Source organism: Canis aureus, chromosome 15 (assembly GCF_053574225.1).
Source record: "Canis aureus isolate CA01 chromosome 15, VMU_Caureus_v.1.0, whole genome shotgun sequence".
NCBI classification, from domain to species: domain Eukaryota; kingdom Metazoa; phylum Chordata; class Mammalia; order Carnivora; family Canidae; genus Canis; species Canis aureus.
Genome location: NC_135625.1, coordinates 27,901,655 through 27,927,528, shown reverse-complemented (window position 1 = coordinate 27,927,528; position 25,874 = coordinate 27,901,655). Strand labels below are relative to the sequence as shown.

General features: G+C 37.1%; 1 protein-coding gene and 1 long non-coding RNA gene across 6 annotated transcripts in view; one reads left to right on the top strand and one right to left on the bottom strand.

The window, feature by feature from the left end:
* Positions 1-1,940: 1,940 nt before the first annotated feature.
* On the bottom strand, positions 1,941-24,686 carry LOC144284424 (uncharacterized). The gene is made up of 3 exons (XR_013352780.1): positions 23,729-24,686; positions 6,114-6,229; positions 1,941-2,007 (listed from the first exon to the last, which is right to left on the bottom strand). It is a non-coding gene; the product is annotated as an uncharacterized LOC144284424 (long non-coding RNA).
* The window catches only part of TUSC3 (tumor suppressor candidate 3), a 223,199-nt gene continuing 221,612 nt past the window's right edge, over positions 24,288-25,874 (top strand). For 4 of the 5 annotated variants that reach the window (XR_013352777.1, XM_077848949.1, XM_077848951.1 and 1 more), the window contains exon 1: positions 24,288-24,637. Coding sequence is in view for 4 of the 5 variants with exons in the window: in XM_077848949.1 (XP_077705075.1) it covers positions 24,500-24,637 (138 nt within the window). In the remaining variant the exon portion in view is untranslated. The remainder of the gene's footprint in view (positions 24,638-25,874) is intronic. The other variant, XM_077848950.1, reaches the window with a different exon arrangement.

Genomic DNA, 25,874 nt, shown 5'->3' with positions numbered 1-25,874 from the left:
CCTGGGACCCCGGTATCACGACCTGAGCCAAAGGCAGACACTCAACTGCTGAGCCACCCAGGCATCCCTCACTCTTTCTTTCCCTTCCTTCCTTCCTTCCTTCCTTCCTTCCTTCCTTCCTTCCTTCCTTCCTTCCTTTTCTTTCTTACTTTAAGTGGGGCTTAACTCAAAGTGGGGCTCAAACTTACAACCCCAAGATCAAGAGTCACATGCTCTACCAACTAAGCCAGCCAGGCACCCCTGGTTCTTTATTTTTTCAATCCACCTCTTACTTTTCCCCAATTTTCTCTCTTTTTTTCTCATCTACATTACCTTTGCCTGGTGCCTTGGTTTATTTTTCCATCCCTTCTTCCTCCTCCTGCTTCTCTTCTGCTCTTAGCTTTCTTCCTCGTCCCTTCTATGTATAGCTGTGCTTCTCTTACAGCATATGGGAATATATAATGGTTTGTACCCTAGCAGTGTGGAACCTCCTTCTATATAACACCATTTCTCAAATATTCTCAACAAAGAATGTTACTTTTTGTTGGTACTTATAATTTCCACTGTAAAATCTAACTGGATTTAATGTCATATCATTTAGATGCTTCACTCTCTGCAGCATTACTTAAGGGAGTACTATGCTCTTCTAATTATATAGATCCTTAGATCTATTCTATTCTTGTGTGCTGTAAATGATGAAAGAGTTATTAGATGTACGATGACACAATAGTTTTTTCTTTCACAATAACATTTGTGTTTGTAGTGATAATTTATTTTTAGATTTTAAATTTTTGTACAACAGTGCCAAAAGTGAGTTGAGCAAGAAAGTTAATGTATAACAGGGTACTAAAAAATTGCTATTAATTACAAAGCATGCAAAATAAAATATATTCCTTTGGATGCTTAATACCTTTAGAAATTTTAAATGACAAGGTAGATTATGAGATCTTAAATTCACATTATAATCACACTGAAGGCAGAACTCTACCCTTTCCTTGGGAAGAGCTCCATGCCTCTTGCACATTTAGGGTACACAGCCTTTGGGTTTTACTTTGATTTTTGGTATGGAATTGTCTACTATATTTATTTGTTGAACTATTTTTATAAATATATTTATTTGGTGTTAATAATATTCTTTAATATCTATTTTATTTTATTTTATTTATTTTAAAGAGATGTCAAAGCAGTCACATAAGGTGGCATTCATGATTCCTTTGGAATCAGGCTCCAAAATCAGGGGAACCTACATTCAGAATTATGATTCACCCACTTACTAGTAGGTTGGCTTAACCTCTCTCCACCTCAAATATCTTATCTATATAATGGGTAAATAAAAGCTGCCTGCATGGCTGTGGTTAAGAATGGAAGAAAATAATGTAAATATTCCCACTTAATTCCTGGCTTATAAATTTACTTGATCAATGATATCTCATTTACTCCATAAATGATAATATTTTTACTTAATTTTGGTTGGAAAATCAATGGACTGCAGATGTTGGACTTACTTCTGGAATCCATTTTTTTTTCCCATTGATAATCTATATGTTAATATATTGGCCAAACCAGTCTTGATTATTTCAGCTTTGTGGAAAATTTTAGAATAAGAAAGTGTGAGTCCACAGATTGTTCTTGTTCAAGATCATTTTGGCTATTTAGGGTCCCTTGCATTTCCATACGAATTTTAGCATGAGCTTGTCAACTTCTACTTCAATGTTTTTTTAAAGGACTTTTAAAAAATCCAGTTCTGTCAGGTGCTAATCCTCAGTGAGATATAAATACTGTTGAAGTCAAGCATACATTTTTTTTTCTAACTTGCTATGCTGAGGACTAAAGATAAGATCTTTGGTTGATGCACTAATTCACGGAAGATTGACTGATAATCTGTGCATTTTACTCAAATTCTACTCCCTCAGTTCTAGTATGAAAGGTCATTCAGCATCCTCCTGACTCTAGCCAATTTACCTTTTCCTTGCTCCTTGATTTGATGGAGCATTTGAAATCAAATTTGGAGACTGTTCAAACATCAACCTAGAGAAAGTGACAATGGAGTTTTAATTAATTGTTTTCAGATACAAAAATTTATACAGTACATTTTGTACAAGAAATTCATTATTCAAAAATTATTCCTATATCCTTAGTACTTTCCTATAATTTTCTGTTTTTTAAAATGAACCTGAAAAGTTTTAGGGGACTTCAGAGGAATGTGTAAAGAGGTCAGGCTAGTATAGATTTTTACAGTTACTCATCGTTAATGACTTTCATGGTTGAGTTAACTAAATTTGACTCACCCTCATCTACCGTCTCAGAAATGCTTCACTGATCTTAGAATTGACATATGTTTCCTACATTATTATGTCCTTCATATATTTAGCATATAGTGGACTTTAAAACAATTACAGAAGAATGCATTGCCAATCAATATGCTGAATTCATGATCTATTTCAACTTTTTAAAGCAAGTTATTAACATATTTCTAATGTTCTCACCTGACCTTAATTACTAACAGTTTCATTTTGTTTACTAGCTTTCTTTGTTGCTTTTCACTTTGATTACCCTAGGGCATCAGTCATTTCCAATACATTACACTTGGACCGTGTGTCTCTTGATACATACATAGCTTCTTGATAATATGGCAGGTGATTTTTCCCCCCAAAATGGTTTGGGTTTCCATTACCATGAAGATTACTTTTCTTAATTAAAGTAGGTAGGTTTATAAATTGGAACTGAAAGCATTTGGCTCTTCCATGAAACTCTGTTCTGCCATTCATTACTTGAAGTGTTCTCTCTCACATTCACACTACCATTAACCAGAGGGCAAAAATGCTTCTGAGTTAGATGGGCTATATTTAGACAATTAATTCTGTGAAATATAATAGGTTACTCACTATTCCCTCAATGTTTGTTGAAAAATAAAAAAGATGAATAATAGACAAAATATAAAAATGGTGGTTATCTATCAAGAAGAATATATTTCCAAGGGAGCCTATGGCTTTCATGGTAGTATATAATATTAAAATGTTCATATTATTTAAGTTTAATTTTAAAGAGTAAGCTGATTAATTTTATATTTTTTATACAATTAGTTGAATTATATGCTGTGAAAAAAATCAATAAAATGTGATAAAATTTTAGAAATACGAAGGTTTTTAAAGATCATTTAGTTCATGGTACCAATGCCTAGATTCATTTCTTCCCTTATACTCATGATTGAAGTTTGCTAATCAATACTTGTACTTTCCATGGGAACCTGAACTTTATGCTGAACAAAAAATTCTAGAGAGCTCTATCTGTAGCTCAAAGTTGTCACTTGAGGTCACAAGTATTGGCCTTGTGACCTCAAGTGAGATCACTATCTTAATCCAAACCTTTTTTTTTTGGTTGAAGAAACAGGAATAAAGAAGTAAATTGATTTGTGTAAGTTCATAAAAAGTTATTACTAAAGCTAAACGAGAACTCAATCACCTACTCACTACTGCAGAATTCTTTGTACCTCATCAAGCTGACTTCCACCCCATTCCTTCCTCTGTATTAACTCTATTGCCAATCACACACACATGCATTCACACACTTGTGAAGTCAGAGACAGACTTTCTCACACACACACACGTACACATACGTACACCTTACCCCTAACAGGGCTAAGGTGAACAACAATTCAAACTTTCAATGATTGTGAGAGCTTCCTCATAGGTAGTATGAAGCAAAAAGATACCATATTCACATTTAAGGCTTGCACATAGTTATTGAATAATTGCACTTTCTGGAAAAATTATCAAATTCAACAACGTACTCCTCAAAGAGAAACTTTCTTTGAACTTCAATTTGTACTGTACCTTACATATTGCTAAACATTATATCAATTGTTAAGTATAACCTATACTATAAATATTCCACCTCCAATTATGTGTTTCAAGATTTTATGCTTGTTTGATTATATTTTCCCCCAAGACATAATTGGCAGGTTTCTACCAATGTTGTACGTATATGGTGGATGTGTGTCATCTTGAAATAAAAGAGTAAACAATACAGTTTTAAATTTCATTTTTATTTTTAATTGATATGTTATTCACATAAATTAAAATTTACCCTTTTAAAGTATATAGTTCAATGGTTTTTACCAAGTTCATAAAGTTTCATTAACATCACAACTGTTTAATTCCAAGACATTTTCATGACCCCCAGAAGAAAACTGGTATGCATTAGTCATCATTCCCCACTCTCCCTTAGCCTCTGCCTCTGCTAACTACTAATCTGCTTTTGGTCTAGATATATTTACCTATACTATAGATTTCATATGCATGGAATCACACACTGGCCCTTTGTATCTGGTTTCTCTCAATTAATATAACCTTGTGCTTATCTCTTGCAATTCCCTTTTCTAGTTTTGTGACTTGTTTAGTATTTTCATAATTTTTACTTTTTATCATTTAAAAAAAAGTATTTTACACAATAATATATGCTTTTATATCTAAAGTAATCTCACATTTTGCAAGTTATGGTTTTATTCATATAGTGTATGGTACCAAGAAAAAATAAGGAGAAAATTAAATGCAAAATAGAAATATAAAAAGAAATAGAAGGGATTCCTGGGTGGCTCAATAGTTGAGTGTCTGCCTTTGGTTCAGGTCATGATCCCAGAGTCCTGGGATCCCCACGTTTGGGTCCCCAAGGGAAGCCTGCTTCTCCCTCTTCTTATGTTTCTGTGTCTCTCATGAATAAATAAAGAGAAATAGAAAATTTTTTTCAAATCTTTATTTGATATCTATAATGGAGGGTATATATACATATATTATAGGTCAATATGTATAAAATAATTTAGTAATATGTAGCTATAATATGTATTATATATAGAATATTGTGTGCACATATATACACATATGTATTATATAGAATAATTTTCTTTTTAACTAATTGAATTAGATAGGATATCAAGTCACTTCTTATCAAAAGATACTCTCAGTTTCTATAATTTTTTTTCCATAGAATTGTAAACAGGCATTAAATAGGCCATTTATTTATAGGAATGGTTACTAGTCATGGCAGTAAATTTGAACTTTGAGAGAATAACCCAGGGTTAAAGCAGCGTATATCATTAAAGGTTTATTCAAAGATAGTTTTAGTACATACTTAAGTAAGGATTTAAAGTTAGCAATGTTAATCATCTCTCATCTTTCCATAAAACTAAACATAGGTTTTATGCTCAAATTTGCATCTAAATGTGAAATAATTTCATTTTAAAAAATAGAATAAATCTAAATTATATTTTCTCTGTGTTCAAAAATGTTTATTGAACTATGCCCATGACACTACAAAACTATCTTAAAATTGAATCAATAAATGAAATCTTTGTATGCAAAAAAGTCACAAAATAGCATTTGCTTATACAACAAAAAGATTATTACAACAGTACTGTGCAGTCCTGTATTTTGGCTCATTGATTTGGCTCCCTGCTCACTCTCATATACACATCTGCTGACATAAGATTTATCACCCATCTTTTAATTAAATTGTTGAGGCATGATGGAGGAGTCATGATTGCGAGAATAATGATTGCCTTTTACTCTCTTATTTGGCTAATTTTAGGATAGTTTTAAAACTTTTTTGGAGCTTAAATTCTAATTGAAACTTATTAAAGATTGTGAAGTCATTAATATTTTTTGATATAATCCCAGAAGTCTATTTTATGTAATCAGCATTTTTCATAGCTCTTCCCTGAGTGATAGCCATGGAAGCTTTCAACTAATTTACTACTCATAAATTATAGAACCTTGAAGCTATAGTAAAATCAGTGGTCATAGTGTTTGTTGCAAGGTCTATATCTACCATCAAAGGGAACTGGATACTTGTTCTATTTTAAAATATTTTTATACGTAAAAAGTCTCTAAATTTTTGACTAAATAGTCTGTTCAGTAGGAAGCAATAGTCTTGGCATGTGGTTATAACCACTATAACCTTTATTATAGTTACATGGAGAAATTGGCAGTGCATATGGTTTAAACAATTGGGAGACTGCTCCCTGGTGGCTCTCAAAAACTACCATGTCAAACTAACATGTCAATGTTCCTGCAGGCCCCTCCCTTACAGTGTACTAATTGGATTCAAATAGATTCCAAAATTGCATCCTTCCAACTTACCTCTTCATCCTGCTTATCACCTCATTTTTCTGGAGTTGCATGCTATCTTTTTTAGCACATTTTAGATGAATTCAAATTCAACTAACACTCCCTTTTTGCAAGGCATTATGGAAACACTGAGGGAGAGAGAAAAAAAAAAAAGGCATGGTCTTTGCCAATAAGGATTCTTGATTTTGTAAGTAGGTAGGCATATTTAAATATCTTTAACATCATGAAAACAGTTTAATGCTAAATTGGATTTTACTTCCAGCTGTACTATTTAACATTAGGACCTTGAATAATATACTAAACTTCTGAGAGCCTTTATTGCCTCATTTATAAAGGAGATCATTTATGCAAACCATTTGGTCGAGTACCTGTCACAGTTTTAAAAAATAATTGGTCTTCCTTAGATACTTGTTATTTATTTATTCTTAAAGATTTTATTTTATTTTATTTTATTTTATTTTATTTTATTTTAGGACAGCATGAGAGAGAGACAGAGAGAGAGGGCAGGGTAGAGGGGTAGAGGGAGAAGCAGACTCCCCACTGAGCAGAGAGCCAAAGGCAAGGCTCCATCCCAGGCCCTGGGTTCATAACCTAAGCCAAAGGCAGATGCTTAACCAACTGACCCATCCAGATACTTGCTATTTAAACATCAATCTTCATTTCTACAAAATCAAAGGAGTCAAATAGGATGCCATGAAACATTTCTTCTGCATCGTATGAAACCTCTGCATTATATGATAGCAAATAAAGTTTGTTTCCCTGTGGGGAGCCTGATGTGGGAGTCAATCCTAGGACCTTATGATCATGACCTGAGCCAAAGGCAGATGCTCAACCACTGAGCCACCCAGATGCCTCAACAAAGTTTTCAGTGTACATAAAGATATACAAATGATAGAGAAGATTCATGGGCTTATCCCTCCACCTCCATAATTTTTCCCATTCGTTCATATTTCTCTTTAACTATCTAATTCCAGCCTGCAACCTGTTATTGCCTTTACCCACAGGAAATTTCTTGAAAATGCTACCATTTATTCATCAAAAATACAGTAAAGTTCTACTATGTGCTAGGCTTAGGAGATACAGAAACAAGTAAGTCAAATTACCATCCATATAGTCTTGTTGGGAGAGAAAAATAAAGAAAAGTAAACCACTGCTTATCATAAAATGATGAAGATGATCACCAAAGCAGAACCTGAAACAAAGGCTATGTATAGGTAGTTTATTTAGGAATTGATCACAGAGGAGTGACGGGCAGTGGGAATGAAACAGGGAAGAAAGAAATCCTTTACAAGGATATATTATCTACTTGGCCCCAAATGTTGGAGACTGGCACATCATCTCTTTGGACCTTCTGAGGCACTTCATGAAACATGTCTCAGAATTGATGTCCTGTTTTGGTCACAGACTCCTTTTTCTCATTGGTTCCCTTCCCCATTGGTCAAGGCTAATCCAGGACTTTAATTTCCTTGCCCTTTCAAATTGTGTGTGTGAGTGATTAGCAGGTTTTGCAGGTAATCCACACCACTGGATCTGGAAGTATGAGAAGCATATTCTAACATTCTAACCTACTAGCCTCTGATTCCTAACTTTAAAGACACAAGAAGGGTAATTTGTGTTTGCTTGAATAATTGTGGCCGTATGTAACTTCACCATTTCTTTTAATTTTTCTAAAGTAGATAGAAAACCTCATGTAGGACACATTTTTAGATATACAAACCTTGTTTAATCTACAGTAAAAGTCTTTTCACTAACATTCTCTCATGAGTGTACAGTGGGATTTTCCAGAATTTATATGATGTGTGATATCATAACAGATTAAATGTAGAAACAGTATGAGTGTACAGCTGTCTTTTATTAAGGCAGATATTACGAAGATTGGCAAAAATGTAAAACAATATCACTATTTTCACTAATGCTTTAAAAAATAAAAATGTTATTTATGTTAACAAGCAATGGACTATTATTTTGAAATAACTCGTTTAAATTTTTCTCAATTTTAATTTATAATATGACAAACACTGATATATACAGCCCACATATACAAAAGTCCTTTTGGTCCTGAATGATTTTCAAGAGTGTAAAAAGAGTGACAATATATCAATAAAATGTCCAATTTATTGGACAAAGAACTCAGAGTTCATGATGGATTGGAAGATTCTGTGAAGACATCTTGGAGAAACACAAACTTGTGCTGAGTCTTAAATGACACAGAAAGATTTGAGCATTGTAGAATGGAAAGAAGTCAAAAAGAACAAAGACACAAATGCCAATCACCAAGTGATGAAGGTAGAAAAATTAGATAAGTTTGGCTGTAATGAGAAAGCAAGTAGTAGCTCCTGAGATGGAGGCCTCTATTGGGTTCAGTGCTTAGCATGGCCCCTACTTAAGACTTAATCTCCGCCTCCTTCTGCTCCCCCCACCCCTTCGAGCACACTCTCTCTCTCAAATAAACAAGTAACTAAGTAAATAAATAAATAAATAGATAAATAAATAAATAAATAAATAAATAAATCTTTAAAAAGAAATTGCTGATTCACACATTAACTCCTTTCTATATGAAGCACGAATGCTCCTGAAGTTTGCTTTATTCTCAGTTGGAAAGTTATCATACACAATTACTAAGCATTGCTACTGATCAACAGCTTCAATATCATTAGACAAAATAAATCCCTGACTTGGAATGCTTTTTCTCTTATTCTTTAAATGTTTCGTATGCATCATTATCTTCTTCCTATCCTGTATTTATTGATATACAATTCTAATGAGTAAACTGATATTTTTTTAGCAATGAAATCAAAGTAGATTAAACACCATTAACTAATAAACTGGAGTACTAATTTTAAAGCTTCCTGGTTTTAGCCCAGAGTAATATCCTTTAACATATTTCTTAATAACTAATTTAGTCCTTGGAATAAACAATGAACTTTTGCAGGAAACCAATAGAATTTGTCATAATTCTACCAATATAACTTAATTACTGAATGTAATTCCAGTTAAAAACTTCATGTTAATATGAAAGAAATCCATGCTTAGCTCAGCATTTGTGTTTTTTTTTTTTTAAAGAATTTTCTTTATTTATTTATTTAGAGAGGGCACACACTGAACAGGGAGAAGGGCAGAGGGATAGGGAGAGACAAAATCTCAAGCAGACTCTACAGTGAGTGGAGAGCCCGACATAAGGCCTCATGACTGAGATCACTACCTGAGCCCAAATCAAGAGTTGGTCATTTAACCAACTGAGCCACCCACTAACCCAGCATTTGTGATTTCTTTAAAGAAAACTATGCAAAAAACAAAAAACAAAAAAAAAAACTATGCAACATTTCTTTCCTTAAAAATGACAAGGTTAAAATGAACATTTATTCAATGAAATACAATTATTGGCATATGCATACAAGCATAGAAGTTGCCTTATTTGGTGAGTTTAGGAGATAAATTAGGAAGAAAGTCATGTATTTGGAGATTCAATCTATTTTTGCTCATTAATTTTAAAAGTTCAATTCAGCTTTTTATATGTCCAAAAGAACAGGAAATTGAAAGGAAATAAAACATAAGTTAACTTGGTCATTGTATCTAAGAAATTATAGCATTTTAAAACTATGAGAACCACAAATGAAAATAACACTGTTAAGTATTCTGCAGCAAACTCACATGTGTCCAAGCTCAAATGTTTGGCATAATAAAGATAGTGAAACTATCTCTTAAGCTCAACTGCTTTCATAATTTCTTTTCCAATGTTTTCCTGGCTCTGTAGAACACTTCTTTGATTATTTTAGAATCTCAGAGATACTCTCTACACATTCCTGTGACCCCCTTGGATTCTTTTCTCTTTCTAAAACCTTGCTACAGATTGCTTAAATTAAATAGCTTCAATCATTTGTCCATGTCCGTACCTGGCTTCGATATATAATTTCATTAAGATAAGTTGAATTTTCTTAGTGAGTCTAGAAAGCTCTGGAATCATCCTGCCAAAAAGCAGCCAGATTTTGGACTTTGACTTCACAGCATCTGATACGTAAGAATTTTAAAAAATAATGCCTTTTCCCTTGCTCCCCAATTACTAGAGTGGGCCCCCAATTACTAGCCAATGAACAGTCCTTTGAAACGATATTTCTTGGTGCTAACATGTGCTCCACTGACCTTTCAGATACATGGAGCATGCTGAACAAATAAGTGAAAGGCTGTTTGAGTTAACCATATGTTCAACATAATGAAATATGTTGAGGGTTGTTTCTGAAAATATACCAAACATGGGTTTTGAATGTAATTGTGCAGGTACATGCTCTTTAGAACTATAATTTGTTTGGTAAATCTTTTACTAGACTCTTCCTTAATTCTGTGTTTCAAATATGAATTTGTATTGATTTTAATAGAAATTCTAGGGCAGAAATTGAACAATAATTAAAAGATCACGTGCAATGAATTTTTATAAATGCAGCTAGGTTCTATGAATAAAGGAAAATGTTTTAGTTAATGCCATGGGAAGTGGTATTAGTTGAAGTTTAGCAATATTTATAAAAATAATCTAAATTCTGTTGATTACATAGACATAATGCTTCAAGGCTCCCGTTACTTATTAAGATAAAGTTTAAAATAATTGAATATAATTTATAATAATATACAAAATTACTTTTATTTTGGAATATCTCTAGGAAACACACTAATTATAAAAAAACTTATTTTAAGTAGTCAATTGTTTGCAAATTACTAAAATTATTTAGATATATCTAATAAATGAATATATTTAGAAAAACGAGAAAAGGCAGTTAGGATTACATATTAGTGCCTGATATTTTTAACCATCAGGGTTTTTTACTGTGTTTCTTGGAGCTCTAGGGTTTTTCCCTTTACATTTTCCTCTGTATATTCCATAAGAGCATCTGTATAATAGTTATGGGTTAAAATTTTTGTGATGCTCCTGTATTACATCATATGTGGTACTAGGAGGTGAGGCTGAAATGTAAGGTCAGTTCCTTGTACTTTCATTCCCCTCACCCCCTTCCCCCCTCTGCCAGTCTATTCACCACACAGCAGCTTGAGACACAGATATGTCACTGACTGCCTCATCCCTCCAACGGAAACATGCTAAATATATATATGTATGTTTCTTAGAAATGGACTATCCTCTCATATCTGTCTTTCCCTTACTCCTGTTTTGACCCTAGTATCTGGTAGAAAGAAGAATTAATGTCTGGAGTCAGTTAAATATTTATTGAATATCTACACCCACAATGGGAGTTGATGTATAGCATTTACAATGTGTCAGGTACTCTTCTGAACACGTGGCATGTATCCCCTTCTTTCACCTTCAAGGTGTTATTACTATCTTCATTTTACAATAACTGAGGAACAGAGAGGTGATGTAATCTGCCTACAGACATGTGGTTAGTTAAGTGATAGAGTCCTGCTCCACAGCCCATGCTCCCAAATAGTCGGCTTTGTATAGTGCTGGTGTAGGGCGTACACACTGGTGTAGGGAATACAAAGATAAATACAGCTCCAAGTGCTTACTGTTCAGTGGGAAAGAAGCAAACATAAGTTCAATGTGATGGTAAATGATGATAACACCAGCAAATATTAATGAAGAGTTCATATATTCTGAGCTTTCTAATAATTTTCTTGTATCTATTGGTTAACTTGATCCTCACAAGAATTCTATGTTTTTTTGTTTCTGAGGGTTTTTTTTGATTAGGAAATTAAGATAATTTTGCCTAAAATGAGAAAGAGCCAATCTGTTCCTGGACTATAGTCAGCCTGGAGCTGATCTGGCTCTAACAGGCCTTGGTATTTCTCTGCTGAATATAAAAGAATTCCGGGGATCCCTGGGTGGCTCAGCGGTTTAGCGCCTGCCTTCAGCCCAGGGCGTGATTCTGGAGTCCTGGGATCGAGTCCCAAGTCGGGCTCTCTGCATGGAGCCTGCTTCTCCCTCCTCCTGTGTCTCTGCCATTATCAATCTCTCTCTCTATGTCTATCATAAATAAATAAATAAATAAATAAATAAATAAATAAATAAATCTATCTATCTTAAAAAAAAAAAAAAAAGAATTCCACTGAATTCCACTGTGACCATGACAGAGTGAGACAAATATGAGTCTCTTCCATAATCTTGTCTGACACAAGAGCACTGCATAAACCACAAAAATGACCAAACATCCACCTCTCTCAGCTAATATAAGTGACTGTTACTTTTCTGATCGATTTTATATTTAATTTTATTTTTTTCCTTTCATCTTCTAGGCAAAAATTATTAAGATACCCTTCCATGGAATTTCTCCTGCTCATGACAGTTCTGAGTCCAGAACAGAACCACACGTCCTCGAATCTTCCCCAAAAGATTAGAAACAAATCTAAATGCTGTAACATTTCCATTCAAACACTCTCTTACTTAGATTCCCCGTAACTCTTCATGGAATGAGGAAGGAACATTTGCAATCAGCCAATAAACCCAGCACAGTCTGACTTTGGCTGTGTTGTGTAGATAATAAAAGAAACAGAGATTCCACCAAGGCTTAGCTGAGACTCTCACTGTTGGACCAGAACTTTAGACTCAGTAATAATGTCCTAGAAATCTCTGTTTAAGTGTTCAAAATGTCACTCTGGCCACAGGTGGGAGGTAAGTTTTACTCTGAGCTGAGCTCTAATTAATAGTTCATCATGATTTTTTTGCCCTGGGCTTTTGTCTTCTTAGGAATAAGTTCTTTTGGGTTTTTTTGGTCATATGATGGGTTTATATTGCATTTTTGGTGAATTGCTCTTTTGCCTTGTGGTATTGACTTCTGAGGTTTGCCGATTTCGTCTATACAAAGAACAGTCTATGATGAGGGTCTGGACATAGATCTGGTGAGTCTGGAAGTCTATCCTTAGGCCATTGCTGAGGGAGAGGGGAGTTCAGAAAGGCATCCTCAGACTGATGTTCTTAGGGTAGAGGTTGCTTTAGGCCAGCATTTCAGAACCTTGTAAGGGGTCCTCCCCAGTTTTGTAAGAAATGATTTGTTCAGAGTCACATGCCCATAGTCAGTTTTGTCTGGCCCCCAATCAGCACAGGTTCTCCAAGCACCAACCTTACTAACCACTAGAGTTCTCATGGGGTCTTCTCTGTCTGAAACTACAGATCTTTCTGGCTAAACCCCTGTTTCCTTTTTTTTTTTTTTTTTTCTAAGTATAATGCATACTTATCCTCCAACTGGTAGTATTTTGCAGAGGCAATTTGGAATTGCAGTGACCACTGGGGGAAACATTTGATTTTATTTGATTTTATTTATTTATTTTTTAATTTTTATAATAAATTTATTTTTTATTGGTGTTCAATTTGCCAACATACAGAATAACACCCAGTGCTCATCCCGTCAAGTGCCCCCCTCAGTGCCCGTCACCCATTCACCCCCATCCCCCGCCCTCCTCCCCTTCTACCACCCCTAGTTCGTTTCCCAGAGTTAGGAGTCTTTATGTTCTGTCTCCATTTCTGATATTTCCCACACACTTGATTTTAGCAGGACAATCATTCAGTAGCTATCTTAGAACAAAAGGAGAAGAAATACTCATGAGAAGATTGTTTTGTGTACAAAAGAGAGATCACTTTATTTCATATAGAAGACTCCTTTTCCATTTCAGCTCTATTCTTTGGGGTTCCAAAATCCCAGGCTTTTAAATTGTACAGCTTGAAAAAATTGCCAAGGACTTTCTCTTTTCTGTGTATATATGTCAAACTGGGTTTTCCTGCATCTAAACTTTGTCTCCTCATTTGCAGATAGGACATAATTAGCTCTTTATAGTGACAATTTAATATTTGTTTGTAGTTGGCTTCTTTGAACTTCTAATTTTTCTATTTCTGCCTCTCTGTTTTCTAACGCTGGGAAATTTTAGAGTAATAGATAAGAAAAAATCACTCCTGGTTTATGTGCACTCTGGGAATATCTAGTGTAGACAAAGATTGAACGTTGTTTTTTTGAAGAAATAAAGACATTATTGTTATATTAACTTCAAAATTGTGGTGGCTGAAAGGTACATTGACTTAATAGCCTTCATTACTATAATTATGAGGTTTAAGAAAGACCTTGGTTCCCATATGAGAAAACTTTTGTCATTATTTAACGAGTCTATAAAATTTAGTTTAGCAATAAAAATAACATCAGCCCAATATTTAAATATATACAAGATGAGGGTTAAATGCTGAGATAGAGCCCTTCATTTGGCTGTAGGCCCAGCAGGGAGTCTGCTTGAGATTCTCTCCTTCTCCCTCAGTCCTCCCCCCTGCTCATGCTCACATGCTCTCTCTTTCTTTCTCTAAAATAAATAAATAAATCTTTAAAAAAGTGGTAAAAGTTTAATTTTATAAAATTCTTATAGTGCCTCCAATCACAAAGACTTAATATATTAACTAAGATTATCTTTCAGGCTCTTAAATAATTTTAAGAACTTATACTATGTAGGACAGTAGCAACTACTATAATAGACACTGTAGCTATTTAAATTTAAGTTAATTAAAATTAGATAAAGTAAATATTCAGTTCTTCAGTTGCATTAACCACAGTTCAAATGTCTAATAGTTACATATGGCCAGTGGTTACCATATGGGACAGCACTGATAAAGAAAACTTCCATAATCACAGAGTTCTATTGATAGGACTGCTTTAGACATATGATTAAGCAAACTAGTTGATAATCTTTGGGTGCTTGTATGATTTTTAAGTAAGAAACAAAAACAAAACCAAAAACACACCACTGATCACTAAAAGGATTCCGCACCACATTCCAGTGTGTGGCAGGGATTTTTCCACAGCACCAAACAATTTTCAGATGCCAGGTAGGTGTCATATAATTTAACTCAATTATGATACTTCCTACTAGGGGATAGTGTCAGATCCCATGAGTTCAGGGCTCAGTCCTACAAGACTTCATCTTTTCCCCCACCATCTCACAAACTCCAGTCACAAGGCCAGGTTAACATTACCTGTTCTTCTGACCAACTGGCGCTAAATTGGAGATTTCAACAACTCCCTCCTTAAGTTTGATTAATTTGCTAGAGTGGCTCACAAAAGTCACAGAGACATTTCACTTACTAGATTACCAGTTTATTATAAAAGATTTAACTCAAGAACAGCTGGATGCAAAAGATGCTTGGGGTATTGTATAAAGAAAGGGACATGGAGCTTCCATGCCCTTTCTAACTACCATTTTCCCAGAATCTCCACATATTCACGAACCTAGAAGCTCTCTGAATCCACTCTTTTTGGGCTTTTACATCGGCATGATTGATTCAACCTCTATCCCCTCTCCCTTCCCTGGAGAGGAGGGGTTGGCCTGAAAGTTCCAACCCTTTAATCACATGGTTAATTCCTCCAGGCAACCAGCCCCCACCCTTAGGTGGAGTCCAAAAGTCACCTTATTAACATAATAAAAGACATCTTTATCACTTAAGTCACTTAGGAAATTTCAAGTGTTTTAAGGAGTTCTGTGCCAGAAATGGGGATAAAGGCCGGATATACATGTCTTATTATAAATCATAATATCACAATCACTAACATAATTTTAAATTTTGTAGAATAGCTATTGATGAGCAAAGTATACAAATGCATTTGAATTTATATATATATATATGCATATATATTTATGCTTGGAAATAGACGTAAATAAGACAGTAACACTCGTAAAGAAAAGATAGCTAAATAGTTCTTGCTTTCTGTTTCTATTTTTCTCCTGTGCCTGGAGAGAAGAGTGGTTACTTTGGTTAAATTTGGTAATTAATACAAATGTTAGAGTGTTCTAGGCACTCCCATTACAAAGATATATAAATATTTATACAAAATAATGCATGTAATTTTCTGTTTATTAACACTTATTATAGTTTATCAATATGTTTATTATGATATATGCATTGTTTTATTTAATAAACTAATAGGTTATATTTTAATGCTACAGTTAAAAGTTTTAATTTACAGATTTATTCTTTTTTTTCAGATTTCTTCATTTTTTTTTCTGTGAATGCCTAAATACATATATGGTAAGCTGTGTTAGTAAATCCTTTATTATAATATTATTTCAAGAATAGTATTCAGGAGGCCTAAAATTATAATTTTAATCTTTCTCTAAAATCACCATGTTATTTTATGACACGGCACATCACAGAGATGACATTTAAGTTGTGCACTGAAGAATGAGCAAGATTTTGAAGTATAAGGAGTGTAGACAAAGTCATTCTACGAAGATGCAACGGTAACAAAGGCAGGAGTGTGTAGAATGTGGTCTTCAAAATGGTTTGATCACATCCTTTCAAAAGAATTTAGAAGACTGGATATCCCTTTGTGCATCTTAAAGTAAACATCTAAAAGTCTTCATTATAAGCTTAAATGTTGCAAAGATTACAATTTTCACCAAGTTATATTGACATTAACAAAATAAAATTCACAGCATTCCTATAAATATTTATAAATATTTCCAAAGGAATGGAAATCAGAGCCATCATTATCCATTAAAAAACAAACTCACAAACAAGAAGGAACTCCTCTTTTTAACAATTGAATATTTTATATTATCTTTTTATCTTCCTGAACTTCTATTTCCATTACGCTGCCCCCAAGGGATTTGAAAATTATACTTTCTAAAAAATCATTATTTTTTTTAAGATTTAATTTTTTTTATGTTATCTCTACACCCAACATGGAACTTGAATTCACAACCCTGAGATCAAGAGTCACACACTCTTCTGACTGAACCAGCCAGGTGCCCTGAAATTATATATATATATATATATTTTTGATTGGCTGAAATTATATTTTTAATGAAACTTTTTATTAAAAAGTAAATTTTCTATTGAAATATAGTATATATATATAAATCACAAACTAATGTCTCAATAAATATGCACAAACAATATATACTTATATAATAACCACCAATCAAAACAAGAAATGGATCATGGACTATTTCTAGTACTCCAGAGCCCTCTTCGGCCCTCTTCCACTATCCTGACTTTTTACCTGAGATATTTAATACACCAACCAACTTCATGGTCAGATCATATATAAAAATAGAACTCTAGCCTATAACCTTCAGTATGTCTAGGAAACCAACCCCTTGTGTATAATAAACACCCCAGGGAGCCAGCCTGGACCTGTAGGAGGTCAGACTGCTATCTCTAGTCAATCCAGGAGTCCAAACAAGAACTTCTTTAACAACTGGTCCCAAACCAACTGGACTTGATTAAAAACTGACATCCACCTAATTTTTATTCCTGTTTCCAACTTAGGACCAACTACAGAATTTCAAATATGCAGCCCTAACCAATTACAGAGATGCCCTCCTTTTTTTTTTTTTTTTTTTAAGATTTTATTTATTTATTCATGACGGACAGAGAGAGAGAGGCAGAGACACAGGCAAAGGGAAAGGGAGAGAAGCAGGCTCCATGCAGGGAGCCCGACGTGGGACTCGGGCCCAGGTCTCCAGGATCACACCCCAGCCAAACCGCTGGGCCACCAGGGCTGCCCCAAGATGCCCTCCTTCTATTTAGCTCACCTACAGCTTCCTCCAAGCCATAACCTCCAATCGAGGGTTACCTGAGGCCTACCTTTTTTTCTACTATTACACTTTGCTATTCCTCCACCTGCCTTTAAGTCTGTCAAAACTAGGGACTCCTGGGTGGCTCATTGGTTGAGTGTCTGTCTTTGGCTCAGGGCATGATCCTGGAGTCCCCAGATCGAGTCCCTGGATTGAGTCCCACATCCAGCTCCCTGTGTGGAGCCTACTTCTCCCTCTGCCTATGTCTCTGCCTCTCTCTCTCTCTCTCTCTCTGTGTGTGTGTGTCTCTTGTGAATAAATAAATAAAATCTCTTAAAAAAAAAAGTCTGTCAAAACTCAAGTGGGAGTGGCTTACTCCCTTGTTATATGGTAAGCTAAGAAAAAATAGCCTCGGCCTGTTCTCATTTGGTTGGTCTTTATTTCCACAAACCCAAATATATTAGTTTTGTGTCTGGATCCTTATATTGTAAAATTCATTCATGTTATGTATAGAGGTCATCAGTTCATTTTTATTGATATATAGTATGACTGCATCACAAAATAATCTGTTTAACTGTTTATAGATATTTGGTCTCTTTCTAACTTTGGGCTTTTATGAATAAGGCTGTCACGCACATTCATATATGTCATTTTGTGAACATATGTCTCTTTGGAACTGCTGGGTCATAGATAGGTGTATTTAGTTTTAGTAGATACTGCTGCTTTGATAAAGTAGTTAAACCAATTTAACCTCCTACTGGCAGTGTAATCAGATAGAATTTTATCCTAATATATTTTTTATGCTTCAAAGTCTCTGCAAAAAAGAGTTGTATGGATTGAAATTTGATTTAAATAAGCCTCTGACCATGAGGCTATATTAAAATTTATCGTTTGCACTGAGTTATCATTAGTTATTAGTTGTACCCAATTGATCAAAATAACAACATATATTATGAATTTGAGAAAATAGTAGTAAACATGAAAAAGTGAAAAGCAGAAGTGTATTGGTAAAACATTACTTACAGAAATAAATAAGGTTTTAAAAAATGTGTTTGCAAGTCTGTAGATTAGTACTATTTATTGCTAGAATAAGATAATATACAGGAACATTTTATTTTTATTTTTTAACTTTGCTTATAGTAAGTATTAAAGAACTATGATCACAATAAGGAGACAGGAATAGGAGTTTATTATCACAATATCATCTAATTGTTTGAACTCCTTTTGAATAAATTGCATAGTGATCTATTCACAAAACAATTTTTAAATGATCTATAGCTGACAACTAGAGCCTGTCCTCTTTCAATACTATTGAAAGCAAAAAAATGGGGATAGAAGGGGAGAGACCTCTTTTCTTTTCTTAGCTAAGATAAAAGGCAATTGTCCTAACAAAGTCAGGCAAGAACAAATAAGATTAGCCTGTATCTTAGGCACTTCTTCCAAGTTCATCAATTTTAGGAAAGAACACAGGATTGTTGAGATTTTGGAAATGAATTTTGTGTGTGTGTATTTTTTGTTGGAGTTCAAAATATTTTTTAAAAGATTTTATTTATTTATTCATGAGAGACACAGAGAGAGTCAGAGACATAGGCAGAGGGAGAATCAGGCTCCACAGGACCCAAGGATCATGCCCTGAGCCGAAGACAGAGCCTTCAACCACTGAGCCACCCAGGTGTCCTGGGAGTGAGCTCTTTTAAAGCCATTTACCTATGTAGTCCTTGGGGTAAACTCCAGTTTGAAGTCTGTTATGTTACAGCAAAGGTAAAGGGTTTGACTTAGCTCCAAGTCATTATCCCAGATTGGACCTCCTTTGGAAACTAGGAGTCTGTGGACTAAAGACAGTGACATGCTTAGTGTTGTACTTTACTGTTAAACAGAGAATGGCTGGATTTGTTCATTCATGCATTAAAAAATTGCACTATTCTGTGTAGTGTGGACTCAAAGAAAACAGTCTCTACGTTCCTGGAGTTTACATTCCAATATGGGGAAAGACAAATAAATGCAAAAGTATAATGTCAGTTAGTGATAGATACTATAAAAAAGGAAAAACAGGGATTATTCTAGACAGTGTGGATGAAAGCCCTATCTTACCAAGCTTACATTTGAATCCTGCATAATCCTGCAATGAATCAATTGCATAATTTTAGGTAATGAGTGCTATATGAAAGAGTGTGTGTGTGTGTGTGTGTGTGTGTGTGTGTGTGTGTGTGAAGAGTAAGGAGTTTAGTTTTTAGAAGGGGTTGTCTAAGAGATGAGACTAATGCAGGCAGGCTGGGCCTCAAGACCCAGAGAGGGACCAGCAGGACCAGCCCAGAGGGTCCTTGGCTAGGTGCAGCAGGATAGAAATCAAATGTGAGCCAATAGGAAGTGCAGCAGAGTTTATTGAAGATATATAGAGAGTACAGGTATAGACAGAGTGTTCAGAAGACTGGGAAAGCAAAGGAAAAAGAATCTCTGGGACCTGGGGTTTTTATTAACAATTGTAGTCTGGTGCATGTGTCCTCTCAGGTATCTAGAACTGGTCTGAACAAGCACAGGATCTAGATGTTCATCATAAGTCACTTATTCTCTGGAACCAGGAGATCTTGGTGTTGAAATGTCTAGTGTCATTCAAACAGACACATGATGGCCTTGCCTGGTCATTCTTAACCAGTCATTCCTGAAGTGTTATCTCTAAAGAAATCATTAACTCCTTATCCTTTACAAGGAGGACATACATTAAGGCATGTATGTGTGTTTGTGGATGCAGATCCTAGCAAAGAATAGAAAGTAGGAAAAGGAGCTAAAAAAACAATTTTTTCCCCCCATGGGTTCCCTTTCTGCTTCCCTATGGCAGGATGACATCTTAGAAGATCTGAATAAAGGGATAAGGTTTGCCATGTGAACATCTAGCTCTGTGAAAAAGGTGAAGAAACAACAGTGTGAAGAACAGAGGGAGTATGTTTGACATATTTAAGGAAAACAAAGAAACTAGCCTGGCTGGAGCAGAGTGAGAAAATGGAAAGTAGGAAAAAGGTAGCCAGGCACAAAGTAACGGTAGGGCCCTAAGAGTGAAAATGATTGCTTTGAATAATAGTGAAAGGGAATAGAAGGGAAGGGAGAAGAAATGGGCAGAAAGGGAGACAGAACATAAAGACACCTAACTCTGGGAAATGAACTAGGGGTGGTAGAAGGGGAGAAGGGCAGGGGGAGGGGGTGAATGGGTGACGGGCACTGAGGGGGGCACTTGATGGGATGGGCACTGGGTATTATTCTGTATGTTGGCAGATTGAACACCAATAAAAAATAAATTTATTATTAAAAAAAAGAAAATGATTGCTTTGTATGCTGAGGACAGAGAAAGTACTTTACACTGGTTTATGTATTAAAAGGATCACTCTGGCTCATTTACCAAGAACAGAATATAAGAAGGCAGGATTCAAAAGTCTTGGATTAGGCTAGTAGAGGAATTTGGTAAGACTGGAAGCAAGGGGAGAATGGACTAGGAATGATGTCCAATGCCTTTCTAATGAATGCTAGAGTAACAAAATGAAAAAAAAAGAAAACGATTTCTTAAGTCACTATAGAGGCTGAGTAACTTGGAAACCAAATATGGATGGCAGAATGGTTGGAGTGGATGGGCAGCTCGGAGGCTCTGAAAATTGGTAATGAGGAGGATGACGGTGTCATCAACCAGATCCAAGACCTGACCTTTACTGCTCATGGCCACCTACCTTTGTCCTACATTTTATTAAGCTCTTCCTTCTTCCTTATCTCTTAACTCTGGCAAATGGAAAGCAAAACCACCCCTCAAACACCAGCAACTGCCCTGACAAGACCTCCCGTCAGCCCAGACCACTCAGACCAGTTTGAGCATGAGTCCCTGACTTGCACCTGTGCAGATGGGCCACAGGGTGACCTTTAAAATGACCAGTAATTATCTTTATCTCATTATAATACTAAACCTCTGCCCTAGGAGGAGCACAAGCCTCATTTACATAATATACAATGCATGTATAGGCATGTTTCCTTAAGATGCATGTGTGACCCTATGCCCACATCTACATACGACGACAAGGATCCCCTTTTAAAATAATCCTCCTGACCCTGAATAAAAGGAACCCATCAGCCCTTGCTCAGAGAGTGAGGGCTTCAGAAGTTATTTCTTACAATCTCCGTATTTACTGAAAATAGTTTCCTATATGCAACAACTCACTTGGTAGTTTCCATCTGTGACTCAGCAAGGAGTGAACTCACATTGGTTCGGTTACAGTGGTACTGTTAATTACAATAAAATAAAATAAGTTTGGAATACAAAGGGACAGATGGTGAATTTTGATTTTGTCGAGTGTATCTTGATATAGATGTTTAGTTGATATAGACCATAAATTTATTCTTGTCTCCAGACAGATAAAAGTGGAGGTCACTTTCACAAGTCTCAAGGAAAAAGGAAAGGGCTAGTCTTTAGGTTGCAATTACTATGGGCACAAACATTCACATAATAGTGGGAAATCAAAAGCTTGGGAGATAGAGAAGAGAGATGTATTTGTAAATTCTTTTAAAAAAGGTGGCATAGCATAGTAAATGATAGTGGCTATTGAGTAAGACTGCCAAAGTTCAAATTCCTGGTATACCATTTTCTGGTTGTATGACATTGAGTTAGATCTCCTGGCCTAAGTTTCTTTTTATGAAAATTGTTACACGAGGATTTATCTGATAAGGGTGTTATGGAGCAGGAGTTCTTAATCTGGAGTCCATGAAATTTGGGGGGATCTGGGAAACTTGAATTGACAGAAATTTAACCCTATTTCTATTAACCACTCATAAAGCTCTTTTTTTTTCTCCAATTATAAAGCAGAAAGCAAAGCATGGCAGTATTAGCAGTACATATGGTTTTGTTTTCTGTAAAAATTACAAATAATTTCATATTATAATATAGCAGTAGTAGATAGTTTAAAATATTGTTTATTATCATTGCTGTTTCAATATTATCACACTTATTAGAATTGCTGTTAGATACATTGCTAGGTTTCATATGATTGCAGAATTTATTTACAACCCTTATGCTACTTAATTGTTCAAGGATCCTATAATTCTGTGCTTCTTGATCAATCATAATTACATTGTAAAGTCTGAATGTTTATTTATTTTTTTAAGATTTAATTTATTTGAGGGAGAGAAAGAGTAGGGAGGACAGGTAGGGGAAGAGAGAGAGGGAAACAGACCCTCTGCTGAGCAGAGAGCCTGACACAGGGGAGATCATGACCTCAGCTGAAAGTAGACTTTAACTAAGCCACCCAGGCGCCCCAAAGTCTGGATGTTTTTAGGTTGGCTCTTTTTTTTTTTTTTTTAAAGATTTTATTTTTATTCATGAGACACACACACAGAGAAGCAGAGACAGAGGCAGAGGTAGAAGTAGGTGTCCCTCCCCCACCACCACGCAGGGAGCCTGATGAGAGACTCCTCCCAGGATATATCAGGACCTGAGCAGAAGGCAGACCCTCAACCACTGAGCCATCCAGGTGCCCCTACGTTGGTTCTTACATCTCCCTCTGCTTTCTGGCATTCCCCAAATACAAATGTTTGTTGAGCAGTTGAAAGGAGGTGACTTGTCTTAATTTTGATAATGGCATTTCATGGGATGCCTTTGTATCTTATGAATTTAGTTTTTTTTGCAGTTAGAAATACTGTTTTAAGACTGGGCCAACAGAGTTCATCAGACTATCAGAGGTTTTCATGATACAGGAGAATTCTTGAGGGAGAATCAATGCTACACTAGAACAGTAATGGAGGATCGTTGGAAGAAAGGCAGGCAGGGACAAGGGGCCCTGTCCTATGAGGAAACCACCCTTCAAAGCCTTTTCTGCCACGTGCAAGGAGCCCTCCACCCTTTCCCACGGGATAGGTAGATGACAAAAACCTGATTGGACGAAGGGGGCGTGGAGGGTTAATCAGATTAAAAGAGCTCCCCAACAAGCCCATAACCCCCCCCAGATCTGAACCCCAAATTGGCAACCCTCTTGGCTCCCCTCCCTTTCAGAGCTTTGTACTGTCCACAATTCAATAAACTTCGCTTTGCTCCCTCACCTCTTCATCCTTCCACTCAGCCTGACCAAGAACCCAAAACTGAAGGGAAAGAAATCCCCTAACACTACCTGGCCCCTAAAAGATGTTCAGTAAACCGTCTGCTTCCATTGTTCTTTCCGGCCTTTGCATTTTTGCATCCCCAAGCGTCGAGTACGGGGGCTCGGCCCTCGGGCAGAGGATCCCCTCCTCGGAGGCTGAATGAATGGGGGGGCGTGGCCTGAGGGCGGCTCCGCAGGCCCCTCCGCGAGACCGCACGGAGCAGGGGTGAAGTTGCAGGCGGCTACTACGCATGCACCGGGTTATATTCCGTGCATGAGGTTAGAGGCCTGGGAGGGCTCCGTACGTGGGCCACGGCTGGGGTTCCAAGAACGTCCCAACGGCACCAACCGTGATTGCCCCTCGGCCCGAGGGGCCAGGGCTTTACGAATCCCTTAGCAGGCTCCTGCATCATTGCAGAGGGCGAGCAGGTCCATCTGGGGCTCCAGGTGAGCAGGAGCTCACTCTGGCTGCACTTCAGCGGCCCCGCACACTCCCGGGCCCTCGCACGGGGTCCGCAGCCGCCGCGCGCTCCCGGCCCGCGCCCGCGCCCTCGCCACGCCCACTTCCTGCCCCATCCCGGGCCTTCCCGGGTCCCCGCTCCTGCTGAACCGGATGCGCCGTCAGTTTCCTCCTCCGCGTCCTCCGCGGCCTCCGCTTCCCCGGCGAAGCCGCAGGCACCCGCACCCGCACCCGCGAGGGCACAGGCAGGGGCGCCCGGCGGCTGTTCTGGCAGGAGTCGGACGCCGTAGGAGCTGGGCGCGCACGGTTACCGAGCGTGGAGGAGACACTGCCCTGCGGCGATGGGTGCCAGGGGCGCTCCTTCACGCCGGAGGCAGGCGGGGCGGCGGCTGCGCTACCTGCCCACCGGGAGCTTTCCCTTTCTCCTCCTTCTGCTGCTTCTCTGCATCCAGCTCGGGGGAGGACAGAAGAAGAAAGAGGTAGAATGAATCCCTCGGCCTTGCAAGTGGGCCGGGGCGGCCGGGGCGGGCCGGGGCGGGCCGGGGCGGGCCGGGGCGGGCCGGGGCGGCGGCGTTGCTAGGCAGCCGGGCCGCGTTGCTAGGCGACCGGGGCGTGGGCGGCGGCGGCGGAAGCGCTGCGGCGAGCGAGCGCGGGGCTTGGGAGGCCCGTGGGCCTGGCGGTCGCGGCTGTGGGGTCAGCCTGGCGTTTTCTCAAAAGCAGTAAAGCAGCCCCTTTTCACTGTGCGCCTGAGCCTCGCACACCTTGCAGACTCACGGCGGCTTTGACCCTCAGAGGCCGAGCTTTGTGGCTCCCGAGTCCCTGAAAGGGGTGTGTTGGGTGCAAAAGCAACCTTTCCGGAGTATTTGCAAACCCCCGGAGGACTCTCTGGGTTTTACGTTCAGGTTCCCAGTTCCTTTCGTTATTCGTTTCAGGAAGCAGGGCAGCGTAGCAGAAATGCGTTTTTTTCGTAGTTTATATTCACAGTGACACATTTTTAGCATTTTTAAAGCTGTAGGTTTTTGTTTATGTTGAACTCCTAATGGTGAGAATAAACTCACATGGATTAAATTTGTTTGTGAAGCTCACCTGATTTCAATCTTAGTCCTCTAAGAACTTTAAGAGGGTTGAAGTCACTATGTTTAAAACAGTTATTTGTGATTTTAAGTTCTCCGCCTTTGCCTTGGATACTCAGTCTAGCAGCATCAGAAAAACAAAATTAGTGTGGAAATGGGAGTAGTGTTTGTAATCGTACAGTATTTTAGTAAGAGTATTGGCTTTCAATCAAGATAGTTTCCCCCCCCCCCCCCCCCCGTGAAGTATTCTACACCCGTGACTCAAAATCTAATTCGAGTTTAAAATAGTACCACAAGTTTCTTGATAGCTGGGTAGAGAGTGAAAAAACAGCTTCATGCTCAAGATGATGTTTCTCTTTACTTTTTGTCTGAAACATCTCTGAACTCAATAGTAACTTCTTCCCTTTAGCTTTTTAATTTTAAGGGTAAAGTAGGCCATATGAAATTCTTTGTAGAGATCTGGTAAGAGGTTTAGAGAAGGCCTGTTAAAACTGTATTTACAAATACATATAATATACATATTAATACATACATATAATTTAAAGGTATATTTTTTAGCGTTTGGTATTTATATACCACATTCCAAGAGTTTTAGGTGTCCAAAGTAGTTCTTGGAGAAGAGATTAAAAAAAAATTTTTTTTG